General features: G+C 50.1%; 2 protein-coding genes across 2 annotated transcripts in view; both read right to left on the bottom strand.

Annotated features, from left to right (window-relative positions):
* HABP2 (hyaluronan binding protein 2) overlaps nucleotides 1-10,869 on the bottom strand; it is a 35,749-nt gene extending 24,880 nt beyond the window's left edge. Inside the window, exons 1-2 of the mRNA XM_066355235.1 lie at nucleotides 10,706-10,869; nucleotides 1,590-1,626 (exon numbers count right to left, since the gene is read on the bottom strand). Of these exons, the coding sequence (XP_066211332.1) occupies nucleotides 1,590-1,626; nucleotides 10,706-10,774 (106 nt within the window). The 5' untranslated portion in view covers nucleotides 10,775-10,869. The remainder of the gene's footprint in view (nucleotides 1-1,589; nucleotides 1,627-10,705) is intronic.
* LOC136384718 (hyaluronan-binding protein 2-like) overlaps nucleotides 1-23,586 on the bottom strand; it is a 137,555-nt gene that overhangs the window by 25,474 nt on the left and 88,495 nt on the right. The gene's annotated exons all lie outside the window — the stretch shown is intronic.

Consider the following 23,586-nt stretch of genomic DNA (forward strand, 5'->3'; position numbering starts at 1 on the left):
TGAGGGTGAGGTGAGAGGGGGAGGTTAGAGGGAGGTGAGAGGTGGAGGTGAGAGGGAGAGGTGAGGGGGAGGTGAGGGGAGGTGAGAGGGAGAGGTGAGAGGGAGGTGAGAGGGTGAGGGTGAGAGGGGGAGGTGAGGGGAGGTGAGAGGGGGAGGTGAGAGGGTGAGGTGAGGGTGAAGTGAGAGGGTGAGGTGAGAGGGAGGTGAGAGGGAGGTGAGGGTGAGTTGAGAGGGGGAGGTGAGAGGTGGAGGTTAGGGTGAGGTGAGAGGGTGAGGTGAGAGGGTGAGGTGAGAGGGTGAGGTGAGAGGGGGAGGTGAGGGGAGGTGAGAGGGGAGGTGAGAGGGAGGTGAGAGGGTGAGGTGAGGGGATGTGAGAGGGGGAGGTGAGGGGATGTGAGAGGGGGAGGTGAGAGGGAGGTGAGAGGGGGAGGTGAGGGGAGGTGAGGGTGAGGTGAGGGTGAGGTGAGAGGGTGAGGTGAGAGGGGGAGGTGAGAGGGAGGTGAGAGGGGGAGGTGAGAGGGAGAGGTGAGGGAGAGGTGAGGGGGAGGTGAGGGTGAAGTGAGAGGGTGAGGGTGAGAGGGTGAGGTTAGGGGATGTGAGAGGGAGGTGAGGGGGAGGTGAGAAGGGGAGGTGAGGGGAAGGTGAGGGGGAGGTGAGAGGGGTAGGTGAAGGTTAAGTGAGAGGGTGAGGGTGAGAGGGTGAGGTGAGGGGATGTGAGAGGGGGAGGTGAGGGTGAGGTGAGAAGGTGAGGTGAGAGGGAGGTGAGGGGGAGGTGAGGGTGAGGTGAGAGGGGGAGGTGAGAGGGAGGTGAGAGGGGGAGGTGAGAGGGAGAGGTGAGGGAGAGGTGAGGGGGAGGTGAGAGTGAGGTGAGAGGGTGAGGTGAGAGGGGGAGGTGAGAGGGAGGTGAGAGGAAGGTGAGGGGGAGGTGAGAGGGTGAGGGTGAGAGGGGGAGGTGAGGGAGGTGAGAGGGGCCAGTGAGAAGGGGAAGGTGAACCTATGAGAGACAGCTTGCATGAGAGGGAGTGGAACGGATGCATTGAGTCTTGAGGAAACAGACCACGAAGGGATACTGGTGGGAGCCATTGGCAGGGGTGGCTCAGCATGGGGACTCCGTGCACGGCACTGATGCCATCTTCTCAGCGTGGAGTCCTGCCTACCCCCTGAGGGAGTGAAGTGAGTGCGGCCAGCACAGGGCTGGCCCCCTGGAGCCGGTCATTGCTCAATGTCTTCCTCACTTTTTCTTGTACCTGTCATCACTTCTCAGTCACTACTGGGCCAGGGGACCTGAGACAAGTTGCTTCCCTCCTCTGGGCCTCAGTTTCGTCCTCTGTCAATTGAAGGAGTTTAACTGCATCAGCAATTTTTACGTTGGAGTCCTGAGACTGGGCAGCAGAGGTGTCTATGGGCAACGGGCAGTCGTGTAAGCATTGTGTATGCGTGTGGAAAATTCTCAAAGAGGTCTGTGACAATTCCGAACCATCTGAATTCTGAGGTCACATCAACACTCACATGTGTGGGCCCTCTTTCCTCCATCCCAGAACCAGCCTGTGGTTGGTGGGGACCCCAGGATAGACGATCTGCAAACTCACCTGGGTCCAGGTCGGGGAGTAAGGACATCAGGGAGAACTGAAAAACAAAACAACACAGAGCAGAGAAGGTTGAGTCCACCGAGCCGGCTCACAAGTCCCCCAGAAAGGCCAGGGTCCTGTCTGTCTTATCCTTGACGTATTGACCCATACCCATGCTTGGTACGTGGCATTCCTCAAAACTGATTGCTGAATACATAACGATGTCAACAATTCCTCTTAGAATGCAGTACTTACCAGAAAAAAGAACGCTTTACTCATTTAGGAGCTGGAATGTTTTCTTCCGCTTAAATCAAGGGTCAGTCAATGAAGGCCCTTGGGCCAAACCCAGCATTTGTGGTTTTATAAATAAAGTTTTATTGGAACATGGCCACCCCCACTTGCTTACATATTGTTTATGGTTATGCTTTTGTGCCGCAATGGCGGGGGAGTTGTGAGAGAGGCAGGATGGTGCCAAATTTTTCCTATCTGGCACTTTGCAGGCAATGTTTGCTGACTTCTGATTTAGAAAACAAGAGGTCTATCACCTGCCATGTTTTTCTTTGGGTCCTGGTGGCCAGAAGGCTGAGGTCCCTGGGCTGCACCTTCCTGGTACCCACTATCTAGCAGCTTGCTGTTGGCTTCCTGAGCGCTCAGCAGAAGTTGTATTTTGGGGGTGTTTTTGTTGTTGTTGTTGGTTTCCTTACCCATTTTGGGAACAAAGCAGATGATAAATGAGAAAGAAAGGTAAAAATAAATATTGCATCCTGACATGACGTACCAAGGGCACAACACCGATATGTAGCACTCTTGACAAAAATGTCAAAATCCCGAAACTACTCACGAGGAACATGATCGTTCCAAGTTGTGGGCTTTCTAGAAAACAGCTAGCTGGGACCTTGCAAAGAGGCCAATCTCATATAAGACAAAAAAAAAAAAAAAAAAATGGGAAGACAGCTCTTTTCTAAATGAGATGAAAGAGACACAACAGCTAAAAGCAACATATGATCCTTGATTGCAGCCTGATTTAAAAAAAAATCTATAAAGGACATTATTGGAACAATTGAAAAATTGAATATAGGCTTATCTGAGATAGCATTATTGTCTCAATGTTGCAGTTCTTGAGGGTGATAATGGTATCGCAGTTCTGTAGGAAAATGTTCCTATTCTTAGGAAGATGGGTGCGGAAGTACTGACGGTGTTGTCTGCAATTTATCTGCAAATGACTCAGCAAACCAACGAACCTAACAGATAAACAAACAAACATATACACACGTGAGAAAGCAAGATGGAAAACAATGTGGCAAAATGTTCATTTTGCATTTATCTGGGTGAAGGATATTCGTTGTGTTCGTCTTTCTACTTTTCTGTAGGTTTGAAATTTTTCCAAAATAAAAGCGTGGGGAGGGGAAAGGAAGACACGAAAAGGAAGAGAGGTCCTTTGTGGCCCTGGCTGTGCCCGTTTCAGTGCCCGCAGTCTCCCAGCCGCGCTGCTGCAGGTGAGAAGACGAGGGTGGGTGCTTGGCTCGGCAGGGCATAGCAGTGAGCGCAGGGAGGCTTGGCAGAGGAGGTGCAGGGACAGATCTCAAGGGAGGTCCTGGCCTGGGATGCTCTAATGGGGGAACGTCTGAGGTTGACACCTCTGGGCTTGAGTGGCAGGGCACGGGAGGACCTCAAGGACAAATGTATGCGGCCCTTCCTTCATCTCACCCTCTTCATCGTCAGTCAGCCCTGCCTCGGCCGTGGTCCTCCGCCCTGACTCATCTTCCTTGCACCGAGCTTATCCAGAGGGCGGGGCAGGCCCCTCGCTCCCTGTCCGCCCTGAGGAGATAGAGGTATCCCTTTGAATTCTCCTCTTTTCAGCTCTGAGATGTGGGCAGGACAAGAAGGAGGACTTCAGGGAGCATTCTTCTACAGGGCACAGTATGGAAATGACCCCCTAAAACTTGTCCCTGGACCAGACTGAGCTCCACATCTCAGCACCTGAGGGACAGCCAGGTGCTGTGCTGTCCATGGCCAGCAGGTGGCAGACGTGTCCTTCCCAGAAGCTGGAACTAAAATCTAGAGCTGCGAGGGAAACCACACAAAAAGCCCAGCCTGACTTTCCTGAACTATTTGGGGTGTGTGTGGAGGGAGGGTTCAGATCCCGTAGGCTCCCAGGGAGTGTGAAGCAGCTGCCGCCCAGCAGGCAGGTCCACTCGTTTTGTGAATCACCGGGTCCACCGCAGAGAGGGGCTGTGGGGAAATGTGGAAACTGGCTGTCCCAACACCAGGCTGGTGATTTCAGGGACCATATGGGAAAGGCCAGGTCAATAGCCAGTTATTTGTGCCCCACATCTGGATCCTGAAACTGACATGGGGGACAGTCAGGGCGAGGGGAAAGTGTAGATAGAAGCAGTATTTGCCTTCTTTCACTCCATTAGTCTGTTCAATTTTCCCACACAGAGACAAGGCAATAAATGATAGACGTCCTACTCCTGGGACTTGTACATCAGAAGAAGATCAAAGCAAAGGAAGCAGGAGGAGGAGGAGGAGACAGCTATGATCTCAGTTCACATACATTAAGGGCTGACAGTGTGCCAAGGACGATGCTAAATGTTTTACATGCATTCTGTCTCGTTTGTTGGCACACAATATTGAGAACTGAGGTACTATGGTTATGTCCACTTCAGAGGTCAGAAAACAGATTTGCAGAGATCAAGTTGAGAAAAGTATCTCAGCTCGGCAATGCTGAGCTGGGATTAAATGGAGCCAGTTTTACAGCTGAGCCCTCCCTCTTAATCTCCACTGCCGGGGCGATGAGGGAGGCGTGGTGTGCGTGTGTGTTGTCAGGGACGGATGCAGGGGAAGGAAACAGAAGAGCTCCCTAACCCTAAGGGAGGCGGGGCATTGAGCTAGGTGCAGAGATCAGGCCCCTGATTCTGGAAAGCTGTGAGAAAGACCTGCCCAGGTGAGCCCAGGCCTGGGAGGACACAGAGAAGGCCACTAGGTGCCAGTGAAAGTGGGGAGTCTCGGCCAGTCCACACCTCAGCAAACATCTCCATCCAGACCAAGAGGCAGGCGAGCCACTGCCCACTTCTCCCACCACACTCGTTCCTCGTCTCAACAGGGCTGAAACAGCATGTGGACAGGACTGCTCCAGCTCCTCTTAAAGAGCTACAAGCAGGCCCTGGCCGATTGGCTCAGTGGTAGAGCATCGACCTGGCATGCGGAAGTCCCGGGTTCGATTCCCAGCCAGGGCACACAGGAGAAGCACCCATCTGCTTCTCCACCCCTCCCCCTCTCCTTCCTCTCTGTCTCTCTCTTCCCCTCCCGCAGCCAAGGTTCCATTGGAGCAAAGTTGGCCTGGGCGCTGAGGATGGCTCTATGGCCTCTGCCTCAGGCACTAGAATGGCTCTGGTTGCAACAGAGCAATGCCCCAGATGGGCAGAGCATCGCCCCCTGGTGGGCATGCCGGGTGGATCCTGGTCAGGCGCATACGGGAGTCTGACTGCCTCCCCGTTTCCAGCTTCAGAAAAATACAAAAAAATAAAAATAAAAATAAAAATAAAAAGAGCTACAAGCAGCTGCTTCTTGTACATAGAAAGGTCAATGCTTTGCAGTAGATTCAGAGGGAACCCAGCTAGATCCAAGTGCTGGTCCATCGATTCCACACTTAGGCTCTCTCGGTGGATCCATGGCTCAGGACACATGCCTTCTCCAGCTTGGAACAAGCATTCTGCAGTGTAAACCTCCCTTTGGTCACTAAAGAGCCTGAGTCAAGGTCTGGTGTCTCGTAGGCTAAGGGTGGCCCGTGGGAAAGGTGGGGAGAGACAGAGAGAGAAGGATTCCATGTCTCTGAGTCTTACTTTGTCACAGTGTGATCTCCTTTGATGGGAAGGACGTTGAGGTCTAATCTGTGGTGCTGTCCTATCTTTAATCTACTGATTATTTCAACTCAGGCTCTTCCTCTGCCTGTCAGGATTCTAAATCTTCTGGAAAACAAAAAGGCAGAGGCTAAAAGTCTGAGTTGAAGATTTCCAAGAATGAGGTGATAGAAAATGTTCTCAGAAGACTGGGAAACAATAGAACGGAGAGATGGGCTAGTCCTGTCCTTGGGGCCCAGAAGCTTGGCTTAGAATGAAACAAAAGCAAAATAATCTTCTCTAGAGCTTGGGTTCCATCCCATAAAATAAGGATGGCAGGGGTCCTGACCTCACAGGACTGATGAGGAGTTTTAATGACATCATAAGCATACAGTATCTGATAAATACTTGCTATTTGATTAGGATTCTGACAATTAGCCACCGTTGTCAGTGATTCTGATTTTTAAAAATGTTTGTATTTATCTATTTTTGCCAATGGTGGAGCCACTGTGAAGAGCTCGCTCAGCACAGACTCCTCCTGTGAAGAGCTCGCTCAGCACAGACTCCTGTCACCTGTTTGTCAGGTCACCATCACCGTCAGGCACATGAACACCAACACGTATATGTATTTTTCTAACCTGGGATCTTTGCCAAGTCTTAAGCCAGGAAAGCTTGTTATATTAATTATGAAGGAATAAGCATGTTTTATTTAAAATCCTGGCTGCCGACTACTCCACCGTGCTGTTTCCCTGGGACAGCAGGATGGCTATTTGCATTTAGGGAACCCTGATGAATTTAAAATGTAACTATCTGTGCCTAGATACACATGTGATTTTCTGCCCCTCGATTTTCCTAAATAGCAGTGTGCAATATGGAAGCTCAGGAGGTGGGCTTGTGCTTAGGATCAGCTTTAAAAAAATAACAAAACTATAAGAAGGTGCCGTGAAATTCAGTCCCTCTTTTTTCCATAAAACTAAGTGGGTTACAGAGAGAGGAAGGGATGTCTTCTAAGCCTACAAGAGACTGACATTCTAGAGCAGTGGTAATCAACCTGGTCCCTACCGCCCACTAGTGGGCGTTCCAGCTTTCATGGTGGGCGGTAGCGGAGCAACCAAAGTATAAATAAAAAGATAGATTTAACTATAGTAAGTTGTTTTATAAAGATTTATTCTGCCAAATTTAGCGAAAATCTGACATAAAGTACTTGGTAAGTAATTATTATTATATGCTTTAACTTGCTGTAACTCTGCTTTATAAATTTGATAAAGTAAAGTTACTTCCCTACTTTATAAATCACCATTACTGTGGAACCGGTGGGCGGTTAGAAAATTTTACTACTAACAGAGATACAAAAGTGGGTGGTAGGTATAAAAAGGTTGACTCTCCCTGCTCTAGAGTGTCGGAGCTTTAAGAAGGGCGGCTCTATCTTCCCGTCCAAGACCTTGTTTGTCCTGGGGGCCGTGAAGATTTGGATGCTTGAATTAATCAGAGACTGAACCCAGCTAGTTGACCATCCCAAACTGGCCCCCATGCTCCAACACCCCACAGCGCTTCTGAGCAACAGCCAGATGAGATCTCTGTCTTTGTTGTTGCCTCTGTCTCTCTGTTTCTCTCCAAGGTAGAAACAGGCAGATACTGTGCATCAGTCAAGTAGAAAGGGTGTCGACAGTAGAGAATGGGGGGGGGGGGGCTGTGGGATGTGCGAGCCTTAGCTTTCTACTAACAAGAGCAGCAGCTTCTGTCCTCGCTGCCACACAAGACTGTGACCGCCATGTTACTAGGACGTCTGGCTTTCAAGACAGGCCAGAGATTTTTGTGTTTTTATGTGGAGTGTTCTGATTTTCACACGTCGCCAAGCAATTGAAGGGAAATCAAAATACTCTTCAGACTGAACTTCTACCTTCCAAATAAAACTCAGGCTGTGAGCAGAATGACCCCAAGGTGCCAAGTGTGACTTCCGATCTATGCAGATGTTTTTGCATCTCTATATCTAGGGCGATCCTTGAGTTCTAGAGTACGTAGATTTAAACTCTAGGGTTTAAAAAGCCCAGAAATGGGAGCAAACACATATTTTAATGATATAACCCCTTGATGGAGACAGGATGAGCTATTGTCTTTTCTCCTGTCTAGGGATGGACCGAGCCTGGCTGAGACTCTATTCTCCATGCCCCCCCCCCCCCCCCCCCCCCCCCCCCCCCACCCCCCCCCCCCCCCCCCCCCCCCCCGGAAACAGTGTATGACCGTCATACAGTTGAGCTGGCCTCTTGTAGTAAGCCAGAAGTCAGATGGGCTTGGGTTCCATTCCTGGCTGGGATGTTAGTGTACCATCTCTGGGCTTGTTTCTCATCCATAAAACAAGGATAACAACGCAAGGTTGTGCTGAGGACAAGTGTTCATCACTGACAGGTAAGGATAACCAAATCTAGACTAGACCGGGAAGGCCCAATGAATGGGTCCCTCTGTCCACTGCAATGATATTTGACCTATACCTCCTTAGGTGGTACACATCTGAATAAAAATCTAAGTTAAAAACGAGTCAGAGATGTCATCCTAAGATTTGCTACACAATCTGAGTTCATGGGAGGGTATCCAGGAGTCTTTCTTTTTTTTTTTATTTTTTTTTATTTATTTATTTATTTATTTATTTATTTATTTATTTATTCATTTTAGAGGAGAGACAGACAGACAGACAGACAGAAAGGAGGAGCAGAAAGCATCAACTCCCATATGTGCCTTGACCAGGCAAGCCCAGGGCCTCGAACCGGCGACCTCAGTGTTTCCAGATCAACGCTTTATCCACTGCGCCACCACAGGTCAGGCTCCAGGAGTCTTTCTAATGGGTACCTCTCACAGACCCTGTAACTGCTTTTCTGTACATTTTCAGGGGCACAGGAAGTCTCTGACACCCCACCCACCAAACAGTCCCCTGGTCTAAGAGCCTCCTGTCCCTACAGGAAGGACCATGACCCTGAAGCTCTATGGACCAAAAAAAAAAAATCTCATTTTTTAAAATTGAATTTATTGGGGTGACATTGGTTAATAAAATTATATAGGTTTCATCTTGTGTTTCCTTTTTAAAATTTTATTTAGAAAATTAACTTTAACAGGGTGACATTGAACAATAAGAATACATAGATTTCAGGTGAACATTTCTATAAAAAAGTCTCATCTTTAGCTGGGGTCCGGGCAAGAGATCTTGTCTAGACAGATGGACTCCAGCCATAGTCCAGAACTCAGCTCTGCCGGGGCCCAGCTGCATGACCCGAGGCCAAGTGTCCCAGTTCCTTATCTGTAAATTGGGAGCAATAACAGTACCGGCTGCTCTGGGTCCTTCCAGGGATGAACTGACCTGTGACAGCAGCGGAGCCTGGTACACGGGATTACTCCTGAAATGGCCGTTGGTTGTTATTTTTAGCAGCGCGGGACTGGAGAGGCCACCCAGCCCATCTGCTCTGCGCCCCCCCCCCCCCACGACGCCCTGCACTCTCCAAAGCCTCTGAGTGACTTGGCCACTTTCCCTGGATGTCTGTGCGCTGGCTTGTGAAACGCAAGCCGCCTCCCGACCACCTGTCTGGCGCACATCTGGTGCGAAGCATTCCAAAGCCCTGAGTCTCTCCTTGGATTGACTGACGCTCGTTGCCTGAAGGCTCTCTCTCATTTTTTCTCTTTCATCCATTGTTGACTTATAATTTCATCCCTAACCCTAAAAATTCACTGGGGCTTGCAAAAAAAAAAAAAAAAAAAAAAAAGAGAGAGAGAGAAAGAAAAGATTTTGGGGGACCATTATTGTTTTGTGAATTTCAAACAGACTGCATCAACTTGCCTCCTTGTCTGCAAACTTTAGGATCTAAGATTTTCTGACTAGTCCTTTCTCTGAGAACCCATGGGTCTCTCTGGTCATTTCCACTGCTTTTCTCTAGACCTGGGATATTTCTGCTGGGTATCAGCCCCAGACATCCGACAAGCAAGCAAGTGGTTTCAGTGTCGGGGGCTTGGTAATGATTTGTCATTGTAGCCACCCCCCTACACACACACACACACACACACACACACACACATGCACACACGCACACACGCACGCATGCAAGTCGGCATCGGAAAAGGTGAGTCACTCGGCAGCTTAAGACGGGCTAAGGTAGGTTTCTGAGTACAGTTTGCTGAAAGGGAAACTGTTTGTTTTTAAAGCACGCTAACCAGAAAACCTGGAATTTAATCTGTCTCCTGCAGGAAAAGCCCGATGAATTAAAATGGGAAACACGATGCAAAGGTATTTCATGAGATAAAGAGGTGATGGCTTTATGTCAGTTCTCACCCTCCGCTCATTCTCTGCCCTCCCCCCATCAAAGGGGCACGTTTCCTGATTTTTGTAGACAAGATGTGCCCGTTCTGGAGATTTTAAGGGGATAGAGCGAACGCTGAGTGAACACCACATGCTTCGCATGGCTTCGTCACTCCTGACCCTTCCTGAGTTTGTGAGAGAGCACTGCTCGGTTTGCAGTAGGGGAAATTGAGGCTCCGAGAAGCCGGGATGCTTGCCCAATATTCTGCAGCTGGAGCGTGGTGAAGCTGAGACCCCAGACCCGGCTCCACAACCCACATGCCTCCCACTACCTCCAGTGTGCGCCCACAGAGACCCAGCTCACAGTCCTGGACCACAACGGCACGCATCTCCACGACTCATCTGCTCTCACGTGCCGTGGGCGGCCCAGGCGAGACCCTCTGAGGCCCCTCTCCTCCCCTGCTCCCCACTATGTGCACTACAGTCACCGGGTAAGGGCGAAGAAATATCCTGCCCACAAAGCATCTCTCCAATTCTAATCCACCTAAGTAAACCTGCTGTCAGGCGTGCTGGCAGCCAAGACGATTCTCCTCCAGGGCCAGAGAGTAAGCATTCTTACCCTGGAGCTGCCCCAAATGGCAGGAAAACGGGGTGTGTGTCAGCACGCACAGGGAGAGGGTTGGCGGTGTTCACTGGCTTCTCAGAGGGGTCTCTGAGATCCGTGCCAGGTCACGACCCACGGCCTTAGCAGAATTGCTCACCCCCATCCCCTCTCTTTGGAAGGCGTTCGTGGAGACTGTTCCAAGAGGGCTCCAGCCAGCTGCGTGGCTTTACGGAACCGGCTGCCCAGCCACAACCATCATCGGCCTGCCTTCCCTCCAACAATCAGAATATATTCAACCTGACAACACCAGCCTTTCACTACTGAAGTTTCTCTTCGCTCCTGGCCCAGGTCGTCTGGTCTTCCTAAGAACCTCAGAGTCTCTCAGCTACAGACATTTGAAAAGAACGCTTACCCCCAAGGCTGTCTCTCCCACCAGAAGCATCAGCAGCAGAACGGGGAGACCAGACATTCTGGCAAACATCTTTGCAGTGTAAGGGCTCTTGTTTTATTCTCAAAACAACTTCTTTTAGTGCCTTTGGGGGCGGGGGGTGGGAAATGTCAATCTCCAAGGATTCAGGAACAAATGAAGAGGATGCAAATTATTAACTAGGCATCAAATACTGTTTAATGTTTAATGTTTTGCAAACCAACTATCTTGATTAAACAAATGGTAACTTTGGGGCTGGGCTGAGTCATGGAGTTGTTTCTTTTCTGGGAGAAAGTCTCCAAAGAAAGTGGCAGAGGTAAAGAGCCCCTCACCTTGGTTGTACTGGGGGGGTGCCCAGTGTGCCCACTGTGCTGTGCAGAAGGTCCGACAGTAGCTGGCATCCCAGCTGCAGGATGAAAGGTCCAGATCAGGTGAGGAGCTGCCGCCCGCCTCTGACAATGCCGATCCGCACAGAATGTTAATAGGGTTCTGATTCATCACATCTCAAACAGCATTAAGGCATGGATGAGCTCCTAATAACATCACGCTTTATATTCATGAAAGATAAATTAAAGGATGCAAAACTGCTATTGACAAACATTGATCACGGGCCCTTTGAAGCATTGTCCATGGTTGCTTGTTGGCTTCAAAAGTTTTCTTTTAAATTTCATTACATAAGGTTTTTACTTTTTAATTACTTTCCCCCCCTCTTTTCATTGGAGTTTGTCTTTGATCAAGACGGGGGGAAAGAAAAAGAACACCCGTGATGCTCATGTTTGGGGCCGGTTGTGTCCTGTGTTCCTTGTTTAGCTACCCTGATTGTAGGTAGGGCTACTGGAAGCAATAGTTACCTATTAAGCGTGGGTTCTCCTGGACACGATTGATTTCTTTAATAAGCGTGGTCTTCAGTTCCTGTGAACACCTGACTGCCCACGGTAATCCACACGAGGGCTCCGGAAGTCCTCCCCTCTGAGTCCCAAAACCAGGTTCTGAAACCCTGCTGCTGACTGAGGCAGGTGCTGACCTGGGCCTCCTGCCCCCCATCTGCAGACCCCATTTGGCACACACACTCGGGTGCTCAGTGGCTGCCTCCACCTTTGGAAGCCAGGTTGCTAGCCAGGGAGGGCCCCGTGAGGACCCATCCAGAAGGCCAAAGTCGATGCCGGTTGGCCCTTGAAGGACAAACCAAGTCTTGACATTTCACTTCCTCCGAAATGACCCCCCCATTTCTTTTCTTTTCTCCATTTCTTTTGTCTCCACCCTATTTTATTTTTATTTATTTATTTATTTATTTTTATTCATTTTTTAGAGAGGGAGGGGAGAGAGAGAGAGAGAGAGGAGAGACAGAGAGAGAGAAGGGGGGAGGAGCTGGAAGCATCAACTCCCATATGTGTCTTGACCAGGCAAGCCCAGGGTTTCGAACCAGTGACCTCAGCATTTCCAGGTCGATGCTTTATCCACTGCGCCACCACAGGTAAGGCCTCCACCCTATTTTAGGTAGCCACCAACTCACCCCTGGTCAGCATCCACCTGCCCCCTATACACAAGCACACGCCGGTCCCTTTTTCTGGAAAGTTCTTCTCTAACCTCAGCCTACTTTTACCCTGATCCTTACTTCCACCCTAACTCTGTTCTGAACCCTAACCCTAATCACTCCTTAGCACGTTCCTTTGGTGAACTCACCTAGTCACTGCAGCTCTCAAATCTCAGCCCAAACATGACTTCCCCAGAAGCCCTGTGTGTGTTTTTGCCTCTGTAGCACTTACCAAGGTCTTAACTGCGACCTTGTATGGCCGTTTCATTTATCTTTGTCCCCACTCCCTGCCCGCTAGACTGCAAGCTCACGAGGGCAGGCACTCTGTTTTGCCTGCCGTTGAATTCCTGGCGCTGACCTGGCCCATGATAGGTGCGCAATAAATGGATCTGAAACAGATAACTTCTTTATGAAAGTGGCAGCTGGACACCTTGTAACCAGGACACCTAAGACAGCACAGCCAACTCAGTGTGAAAAGAAAAACCGGACGTGGAAAACTAAAAGTGTTTGCAACGTTTTTAAACGCCTTCCATTTATTTACCAACGTGACCTGAATCGACATCGATCACCGATGACCTGCTGTGAGCCAGGTGTCGGCGACACAGGGTCGGAGGCGGCAGACACTGAGTTGCCGTTAAGGACCACATCTTCCGGTTGAGGGGGACATAGGCAGACAATGAAAGAAAGTAAGCGAGTTAAATTTTGTTTGTGATAACTGAAAACGAATGAACCGAGGGGATGGGACGGAAGTCCCGGTGGGTGGGAGATTCCCGTAGACTAAGAGGTCGCGATCGTGGCCGCTGTGGCTAAGCGGGTCCTTGGTGAGGTGCTGACCCTGTTGATGGTTATCTGGCCGCAGAGCAAGGGCCAAAGGGGCCACGTGCCCAAGGAGCTTGCTGATTTTCACATTCAAAGCCGGAGGCTTTGTCGCATGTGCCCAGAGGGTGAAACGGAGAAACGGGATGTGTAGGCCGAGTCCAACGACTGAATTGCTCACGTGACTTACATGTCTCCTTTCCCCTCCGCGGGCCTGTGTGAACTAGGGACCTCTGACTTCTGGAGAGATTCCTGGAACACAGACCAGAGCTTTTCTTCCTGTGTGAACAGGAAGTGACCAGGGGGCTTCCTAACTGTGGGCGGTCAGGTGTCTACAGGAGTGGGCTGTTCATCTTTTCTAATCCGGATTAATTTCCCAGATATGTAATCTTCCCTTTATTACAAGCAAAAAGTGAACAGTTTTGCTCTTTGTGTAATGACCACAGGTGTCCCACATATTGTCTTGTATGTCCCTCAAGTTCTGTGATCACTACAAGGTAGATTGAATACATTTCTGCATGGAGCCCGAAAGGAGAGAACTCTCTAAAAGATACTTAATCCTTTCAATTTAGGGGACAAAGGAGCTCATTTATCCTGTAATCTGTCTTTTTCTGAGGAGCTGGACCAAATTTACCTGCAATTTCTGATTTTTGAATTCAAACACAGTGCTTTTCACCCTCATCCCGGAGGGGGTTTCAAATGTATCAAGTCGGTCTATTCTCTCAGCCTTGGGTGACATTTTCTCACGTGTTGGGTTACACGCCTCTGGAGAGAGCCCCTGACCTGCCTCGGGTGGCCTCAGGACTCGGGTCCTGGGCGGCTGATCCTTCCCCGCTCAGGAACGGCTTCCCTTGGTGCCCCTGCCAGAGCCCTGCACCGCCGTTCCGGGGTAGGGTGTGTTCTCACGCAGCAATCAATGCTTAAGCCTCAACCCACCTGTTTCTTGTTTCTCAGATAGTGACGGTCTTCTTCCTTCTGGGCCTGAACTCAGTATGGGGAAGCAGTGCAGAAGAATGCCCCAAAATAGCAGCGGGGACTCCCAACAGACCTGGAGGGAGCCCCAGCCCTGCCACATCCCTGCTGTGTGATTTTGGGCCATTCATTTGCTCGCTCTGTGCCTCAGTTTCCTCACTTGCAAAATGGGAATAATATAGTTCCCACTGCACGGTATTACTGAGAAGTTAGGTGCTGGGTGCAGCAGCGGACAGAGGACATAGTTTACAAACACATGGACCTTGACTTCAGTAAAGTCTTTACCTGAGATGGTGCATACTGAGTCTCTAGACCCGCAGACACACAAGGGCCTTGTGCTCAGTAAGTCTAATCGCCAACCTAGGCAAGGAATGCCTACCTTCTTGGTGGGGAAACTCTCAGCATGGCCAGGGAGGGGTCATGGATGAACCCATGGTACGGACACTCTACCCATCTCTTCAGAAGCTGGTGGTAGGAAGTGCTTGAGCAGTGCCAGCTGCAGGGAGGTGTGAACGCCCTCTTCCAATCCTCTCCATCCTAGCAAATGGCACCAGAATACACGTGGCTTCAGGCTGGAAATCTGGAAATCACCACTGATCTCTCCCTGTCCTCTCCTGCCCCAAACCCAGATCGTCAGCATGTTTCTATCTCCAGGATGTGTCCCAAATCCTTCCGGCACCTTCCTCCTCTGCTGCTCCCACCCTAGGCCACACCCACACCCCCTCCTGCCTGGGCTCCTGCATACACCCCTCATTGCTCCACCTGGTTTTATGCCTGCTGCCTATGAAACCCATTGTACACCATCCAATAGCATTGATAAAACAGAAACCTAATTTGAGTATGTCACACCCTGCTTAAAACTCTTTAATACAGGTATTTTCCTTCTGCATTTAGAATAAACTCCCAAGGTCTTATCAAGACTCTGCTTAATGTGGCCTCCGTAGGCTTCTTTGAGTTCATTGTGGGCCCATCGTGGGCATGCAGTGTTCTCAAGAAGACCAAGGACCTTGTCTGTCACACTCATGGCCATAGCCTAGCTCAGGCCTGGTACGGAATGTCAATAAATGTTTGTGGGATGATTGGATGGAGGGATAGATGGATGTGGGACAGCGAGCAACCACATCTGCTCAGTCAACAAAAGTCTCCCTCTTGGCAAAGGCTCCCAGCCAAGCTGTGAACTCCAAATTCAGAGGTGCTGCCCTCTTGCCAGAATGAACCCTGGTCTTTGGTCATCGGCGGGTCCGATTCCTGAGATCTATGAGGTTTGGAACAATGTAAGAACCACCAAGGCAGCACAACCGTGCTACCTCCCAATGCAGCCCAGCCCGACGCGAATTCAGCACCTCCGGGTCTTCACACAATCATTGATCTGCCCATTTGTAGTTCTTTCCTTTCTTTCATCTTTCCGTGGGGCTTCAATCTTCCCTCTTGCATTTCCAATGTCCTCTGTTCGGTGGTGTCTGTGGCAGAGAGTGTGCTGCCCCCCCCCCACCCCCAGCCCTGATCTCTCCCATCCCATCAGTCAGATCTCTAGAAACACGAGGACGCCCCTTGGATCTTCAGGCTCACAAAGAACTATCACCTGTGTGATGTTTCCTGTTCTAAGTGCATCTTTGATTTATTAAACATTTTTGAATAAAACTCTGCATATGTTTTGCATGTTGGAAAGCCCCCCGCCCCACCTCTCCCTTCCATGTAACAGAAAGCCTGAAAGAGAGGAGGGATGCTGAGATTCGGGTGTCTCTTTCTGTCTCGACTTGACAGCTTTCTGAAGAGAGTGTGCTGTGATATTGTCAAATGCCTTTTCCCTTTGGGGAAGGCAGACCTCTGAGCACCTCTCTAAAATGTACTTCCAGGCACAGACTGACATTGACATTTTTCCTAAGCACATTCGTTTGCTCTCTCTGCTGTGTGGTGACAAGAATCGGGGCTGGCACCAGATGGAGCCTGTAGCAAAGCTATTTACTTGCTGTGTGATCTTGGGCAAGTTGCTTAACTTCTCTGAGCCTGCCTTAAATAAGTTTTCTGTCCATCAGAGGAGGAGATAGAGGTGAAAGTGCCTGGCATCCAGTATGTACTTGATTTGTATTATCCTCTCTCCTTTCTCTATTCCATTTCTCAGGTTATGCTTGATTTATTATGGAAACTCTGTCTTCCTCCAAATTGGCACGATAATCGATAGAGCAGGTTTTTTTCTATTTTTTTTTATTTATTTTATTTTATTTATTTATTTTTAGAGAGGAGAGAGAGAGGGAGAGAGAGAGACAGAGAGGGGGGGGAGGAGCTGGAAGCATCAACTCCCATATGTGCCTTGACCAGGCAAGCCCAGGGTTTCAAACCAGCGACCTCAGCATTTCCAGGTCGATGCTTTATCCACTGTGCCACCACAGGTCAGGCCGATAGAGCAGGTTTTTATAAAGGGAGTTCACAGAGAGTGGAAACAAAATACACAAGGAGCTGTGTGAGTTCTCTCCCTGAATCATGCATTCTTTCACTCATCTTAGGAGAATTCATTGTGTGTGAGGTTCTACAGAAGCTGAAGAGGCACAAGAGAGTTCTGTCTCTATGGAGGGCAGATCAAGTCGGGAAATCCACAATCTATGAAACCGGGTCCTTGCTGAGGACAATGCTAAGCCATACAGAATGCACGGGAATCGGAGGACTGTGTATTCGAAGAAGGACAGGTGCAAAATGGGTTTCCGGTGTGACTGACAGCTAACACTCACACTTAACCACACTCTCCAACCTTGGGTCATTCAGTAAAACCAACTGTCATAGTAGCAACTATTATTGTTCCCCACACGTACTGACCAAGTGCCCAGCACTGGTTCTGGCTCTGTAGACCGAGCTGGGAGGACAGACCACACCCACGGCCTCTACCTTCAAGGTTATCCTGCACCCTCTGAGGGAGCAGCCCTATGACTCAGTTGCCTCATGTGAGACGTGAGAAACACATGAGCGTGCACTGCGTGGGGTTGTGACAACAGTTAAATGGTTTATGATGTGTAAAGTTAAATGTCTATCCACTTCTCCTCTCCCCACCAGCTCCATCCCCTCCCACCATGCCCACGCCCCCGACATACATCCTAAACACCTTCAGAATGTCCATGGCAGGAGGGGCTACATGTTAGTATCTAAAATAGCACCAGGGGTCCAGTTAATTAGCACAAAAAATGTTAATAAGAAATAAGTACTTTTTTGTGGGTGAAATGAACAATACTCAAGACAGATGCTTGACCCAGCGGGCACCTTTGCTGTGGCAGAAACAAAATCAATGACTCTGGTGACGCTGGCATCCAACACCCTCAGAGAAAAGGTCTACGTCTAGACTTCCTTTGGGTCTGACTCCCGGTCCAACCAGAAGGCCAGCTGAGCCTGCCATTGAGCTGTGATTACACAGTGACCCTTCCCTGAAAGGGGTGTCGGAATGCCTGAAAAGGCAGAGAGTGGGGACTCGGACTGACACGCGGGTGATTTGCGGCCTCTTTGTACGTGTGGCAGAACCACTTTTATTGTACGGCCACCAGGTAGCAGGTTGAGAGGGGCAGCCACGATTCCCTCCCTCCTCTAATTAGCCGGGAGCCCTATTATTTCCCAAAGAGCCTGGCAGCCGTTGAAAGGACAAATTGGCTGAGGTCCGTTCACAGCATGCAAAGTGCTTCGAACCGCTCCCGCGCCGCGACGGAGCGCAGACCCCAAATGTTAAGCCATGACTACCCTGTGACATAATTAAAGGCCGATCAAATAAGGGTTAGATCACGTGGAACAGACAACACGAGGCACCGAATTTGAAAAGAGGAAGTCAGGATGGTGTGGCCACACGCTACACGTGATCTCTGGAAATCGGGATTTAGTTCCAGCCCTTTCTCGACCAGTTTGGGGCCCCTGGGCAAATCAGCAACTTCCCTGAGCCTCAGTTTTCTCAGCTGTAAAATGGAGCTCATTCAGCCCACTTTGTACGCGGTGATGAAAGGCTGGAGTGCTTCCTGAACACAACGCCCCCACACCACGCGGAAGAGCGGGTTGTTCTCTTGCCGGTGCTGACCGCCCTCTGCCCTGAACTGTGATATCGATCGGCGTGCCGTCATTGCCTTGCACCTGGCAGCCATTTCTGCAATTGTTTGTGCAATCTGTGCCGATCAGCTGCCCTGGGACAGGTGCTTTTGTCTGAATAGCTCCCTTCCTCAGAGTTCATTTGCTCCACTGACGTGCGGGGGTCAGTGGAATGTGCTCCACCCAGCTCCCCGGCCCTGTTGAGTCCCGGACAGGGGTCCTTGCAGAGGATGCACGGGAGTGTGTCGTTCTTTACACTGCCACGTTTTGCATCTGTCCTCGCGGCTCTGCCCCTACCACCAGGCCGCGGCTGCCTGGATCTTGGCAGTAAGTAGCCCCTGGCTTCTCAGCTCTGCCCTCATACGCAGACTTCACTGTGACGGGTAAGCCGTCTTCTGAAACGTCAATGCGGTTGTGTCACTCATCCGCTTACAGCTCACCATCAGTGCCTCGCTGCCTACAGGACAAAGTCCAGGCTGATTGTAGGAGGCTCTGCTGAGCTGGGCCCTGGAGACTTTTGCTTTCTCCTCTCCCCACTGGCTTTATTCCCAACCACCACCTCCCCCCACCCCATGCACCCCCCCACACACTCCAGTCGCAGGCCCGCCGATGCCTTCAGTTATTTACACTCAATTGTCCCCTGACAGCAAAGTCCTTTCCCACCTCTGGTCCTTGTGAAACTCACCTCTTTCTCTTTTAAACCTCAGCTCAAGAATTCTTTGCCTAGAACTTGGAGTTCCCTCTCTACCCTGAGGGCTCCCGTGGCATCTGGAGCATTTATGGCCTCAGGGCCCGGCACAGTAACACTTGGGGACACTTTAGGGCTGAGATTGTGATTCTCTCATCTTTGTATCTCCAGCACATAGTAGGTGCTCAATAATTGTTTGCTGAATGAAACAGATGTGTAATGTCACCCTAGGGGCATGTGAGATAATAAGGATCTGGGGAAGAGGAAGAAAAGAAAGATGAAGAAGGATGAAGGCAGGCTTTGAAACAAGCAGTGGCGTCCTCTGGAAAAGATAGGTCCCCAGATCTCATTTGCGGCCATTCCGGTATACCATCGGCGCTAAGTAAATAGAAGTGACAGGAACCGCAGATAAAGGCAGCCTCTGTCCGTGGGCGCATGGGAATTGGTTCTTGCAGAAACACCCTTGACTGTCAATACTCACCTCACCCCGACAGTGCTGGCTCCAGCCTGGGCCCTCCCTCTGGCTCCCACGGGGCAAGATCGCGCATCTGGACGGCTGGTGCTCACACACAGGAACAGTGGGCTGGGGAGTTCTTGAGCAGGTCGGTCTCTCTGAGTCTCGGTTTCCTTACCTTATCGGCATTTGGGAAGATTAAACAAGGTGCTTGGCTGTTATTATTTTTTTCTTGTGATCATGTGTTTATGAACATGCGACCTAGATCACACATACCCAGAGTGTGAACACACGTGCACGTGTGCACGCAGCATGGGGAGATCTGTTTGTTCTCAGATCCATTCCCCACCCACCCCCACTTTAGTTCGTGTGGAGAGAACTCTGCCTGCCAGGATCTCCTGCCCTCTGGCTGCTGACCTGGTTTGGCCACTGGGGGCGCCAGTGAGAGATTGGCAGGAGAAGAAAGGGAGGAGCTAGGATATCCCTCCCCTTTCTTTGCTCCTGGCAAACTTGTATGCCTCCTCTGTGACCCACAGACTCTGGTGAAATTGCGCTAGTTACAATGACAGGACACTTCTTTGATGACTTCCATGTGTGAAGTGCTTTACGTGTATTTTAACCTTATTTAATCCTCCTAAGAGCCCTATCTAGAGGACACTGCAATCATTAGCTCCATTTCACAGATGAGAAAACTGAGTCTCAGAGAACTTAAACGGCCTGCTGTGCACCCCATGGCTGGTCTCTGGTGTAGCCAGAATGTGAGCTAAGGCGGTCTGACTGCAGGGCCCTTGCTCACGGGGGATGTGCCTCGCAGAGCTGAGGGAGGCTCATGCCTCGCTTTAATCAGCAAACCCTGACCCTAACCACCGGGCCCCACCAGCCGACGCCAGCCTGTGCTAGGCCTTCACAGCCACCGTGCCGTCTGCAGCTCCGAGGAGGGAAACACTGCCTCCAAAGACAGCTCAAGTTTTGACAGACACCACTAGCTGGGCCCGAGAAAGGCTCTGTGGCTTTGATGGGAGATAAGGCCCCATCCAGGCAGTTCCCGTAGATGGCTTTGCTCTGAACAGCTCACTCAATATAAAGGAGAGGACAAAGTGGAAGGGTGGAGGGAGGGCGAGGCAGGGAGAGACAGCGGGAGAAAGTCCCTGTTTCACAGAGCCCAGCCCCAACGAGACACTCTCTGACGACCAGGGGAAGGCTTTGAAAAGTGGAGGGGCTGTACCTCAAACCTGGTTCCCTGAAAGTAGGGGTGGATTCTGGCAGAAATCACATGGGGACCCCTGCTGTGGAGCCAGGGAGATCGAGGAAAGAGTTCAGGTGATAAAAAAAATGTTAATAGAGGGCTGACACGCATCTGGCTGTAATTCCAGTCTTCCGATTTCCAGTTTGAAACCTGGGAAAAGGACACTGTCAGGCTGCCGCCTGCCTGGCCCAGGCGGATGCCGCTCACCCGGGACGGTGGCGCGCAGAGCTGGTGCGCCTGTCCGTCTGTGATGTGAGAAACTCTATATTAAATGTGGCCCAACAGGCATCTTGGTATGAATAGCTTGTCTGTTGAGCACGGACCTTTCTCCCAGGTCTCTGAACCACTTGCTGGCCACAGATGATAACAACTGGAGAGGTGATGGTCCCCCTTCCCCCAAGAAAGATGAGCTATCCAGGCCTCTAGTTATGAAGAGAAGAACCCCATTGATACCTCTAGCCCATTCTTCAGAAAGGACATCTTAAGATGCAAAAATGGGGTCATCATAGCATCTCTGCTGAAACCCTTCAGTGTACTTAGAATAAAGTCCAAACTCCTTACCCGGCCAGCCAAGCCCTGCATAGCCCAGCCCTTGCCTTCTGGCAAGCTCACCTTGAACTGTTCTTTGCTTTATCTGCCAAACTCTAGCTGAAAGGCCTCCTCTCAGTTCATTAAACACACCCTGCTCCCCATGCCACAGGCCCTTTGCACATTCACTTGAGTCTTCTTAGACCTCCCTTCAGACTATTCTTTGTGAGCTTGGCTCCTTTTCATTCTCTGGTCTCAGCTTAAATGTCTGGGGGCATTTTATTTTTTTCAAAGAAGAGAAGGTATATCATGATCTATCTTGCCATCCTTTATGGTATTCCTACAACATGTAGTGAACTTATTTATTGACTGTCCCTTTCAATGGCCTCCTAAACTCCCTCCCCAAAGTTCAGGGATATTGCCTGTTGTGTATTTGCCAGTGTTCTCAGCTTCTAAGCATAGGGTGGTTGCTCCGTGGATATTGCTGAACCCACGACAGGCTGAAGGAGGGCAGGAAGCAGAGGAGGAAAGGGACTGCTGCATGAGGAGGGGCATTGCCGACTATTCCCTGTCGGTGCCTTCCCGGAGGGGGTGGCGATGCAGAGTCAATAGCCAGGAGCTGGCCGGCGATAAGGGAAGATTACGAAAGAGGGTCCACGCAAGGAAGAGGAGGCCTGTGCCATCTAGGGCTTTCTGCATCGAGGTGCAGCCTTACTCTTGGCATCTGACCATCTGCTCACAAAAGTGGGCTGGACCTTGATCTATTCTTTCTGTCTGGGCCAGTTTCCAGGGCAGGTGAGCTCCTCACTCATCTCGCTCTCTCCTTGCTTTGCTTACGGGGAACAACACTGAGTGGTGATTCCGCCCAGCCCACTGCATCCTCCACTGTTGTGAGATCATGTAGATGAAGACACGGTAAGGAAAATGAGAAAGGACAGGGAAGCAAGACATCACAGCATCTACATACTTACACAGATGTGTATTAATAGAACATATTTTACAATCATATAAATGCAGGCGTTATTTATACAGACGTGACCGACAGACAAACTAAGAACCATGCTTTAGTTTTATTGGGGGAGAGGCGTTCCTAAGTGAGACAAACCCTCATTTATCTGAAGGTCATAGGTAAGTACATCTGTCCAAAAGTCAAAGGTCATAGGTGAAGTGCATAATCGATAAAGCAAAAAGTGGTGGTGGAAGCATAGCATATGGCAACGTGGAAGCAATCACCAGAAGAACCAAAAACAGAAACAACTTTAAAAATTAAAATGGAATCGCCTCTGGGCTTGAGAGGGGAGGGTGGTTTGTTTTTTTTTCATTATAAACCATTTAGTGCTATTATTTTTTTAATCCTATGTACACATCACTTTGATATAATTTAAAATTATTATTATTTTTAAGGGATCTGTGTCAGTGGTTTTGATAAACATTTAAACATTTTTATATTTTCTAAAATAGTCATACATTCAATTTTTTTTTCTTCAAAAGATGGAGACAAGTAAAACTGCAGCTGGGAACAGGTGGGAAGGAACGTGCTGGATGCCACTTAAAAACTTAAAAAGCAAGGTCAGACTGTGTCACTCTCCATCACGTCCTCTCCCCGGCTTCCCCAGGCCAGCTGCAGGGACTGTTGTCTTTTCTGGAATGTTCTCCTTGTCCCGCCCCCAACCCATGCTCCTGGGAATATCTCAGATCCTGGACAGCCATCCAGCCCAGCGTCCTTCCTCCCACCTGGCTGTGGGTAGAGAAAATTAATCGTGGTGAAGCCCGTGCGGCCCTGGGCCCAGGCAGCCTGCAGCCCATGGAAACGGCGGTGCCCCTGGGGTCCCAAGTCCCCGTCACAAGGAAGCCCGTGCGGCCCTGGGCCCAGGCAGCCTGCAGCCCATGGAAACGGCGGTGCCCCTGGGGTCCCAAGTCCCCGTCACAAGGAAGCCCGTGCGGCCCTGGGCCCAGGCAGCCCGCAGCCTGTGGAAACAGCGGTGTCCCTGGGGTTCTAAGTCCCCGTTGCAGGGTGTCCTGTCCTTCCCGTGCTGACAGAGCCTGGAGAAGCCGGGGGAGAAGCTCAGAGAGTCTTCTTGGGCACCTTCTTCATGTGGCTTAGGAAGTAGCACTGTGGGTCTCACCTCCCTGTAGACCCACCAAGACTTGAAGAACACTCCTTTTGCCCAGAGTCCCGGCCGTGGTGGGTTCAAATAATTTAACAACTGGTTCTCTGCCCTAATGGCCATTTTAAGTATAATAAAATGATATACCAAAAGGCAATTTATTTATTATTTTACGCATTTAATATTTAAATAAGAACAATAAAAGAAGTACACAAAACTAGATTCTGGTCCAGGCACCAGAATGGGTTATTGTACGTCACCACCACCCGTCCTCTCTGAAGCTCTCACCTCCCTGGAAGGCCCAGGCATTCCAGCCAGGCTGCGTTAATCCCACCTTCCGATCCCCTGTCCTGCTCATCCCTCCTACGGCCGCCTTCAAGCATAGACTTGGATGGAGTCCTTTGGAACCAAAGCCTGGCCCCAGTCTTGGGGTTGGAAGCCAGCTGTGCCACAGAGAAGGGGCTGGC

This window comes from Saccopteryx leptura, chromosome 13, assembly GCF_036850995.1.
Source record: "Saccopteryx leptura isolate mSacLep1 chromosome 13, mSacLep1_pri_phased_curated, whole genome shotgun sequence".
Taxonomy (NCBI): Eukaryota; Metazoa; Chordata; class Mammalia; order Chiroptera; family Emballonuridae; genus Saccopteryx; species Saccopteryx leptura.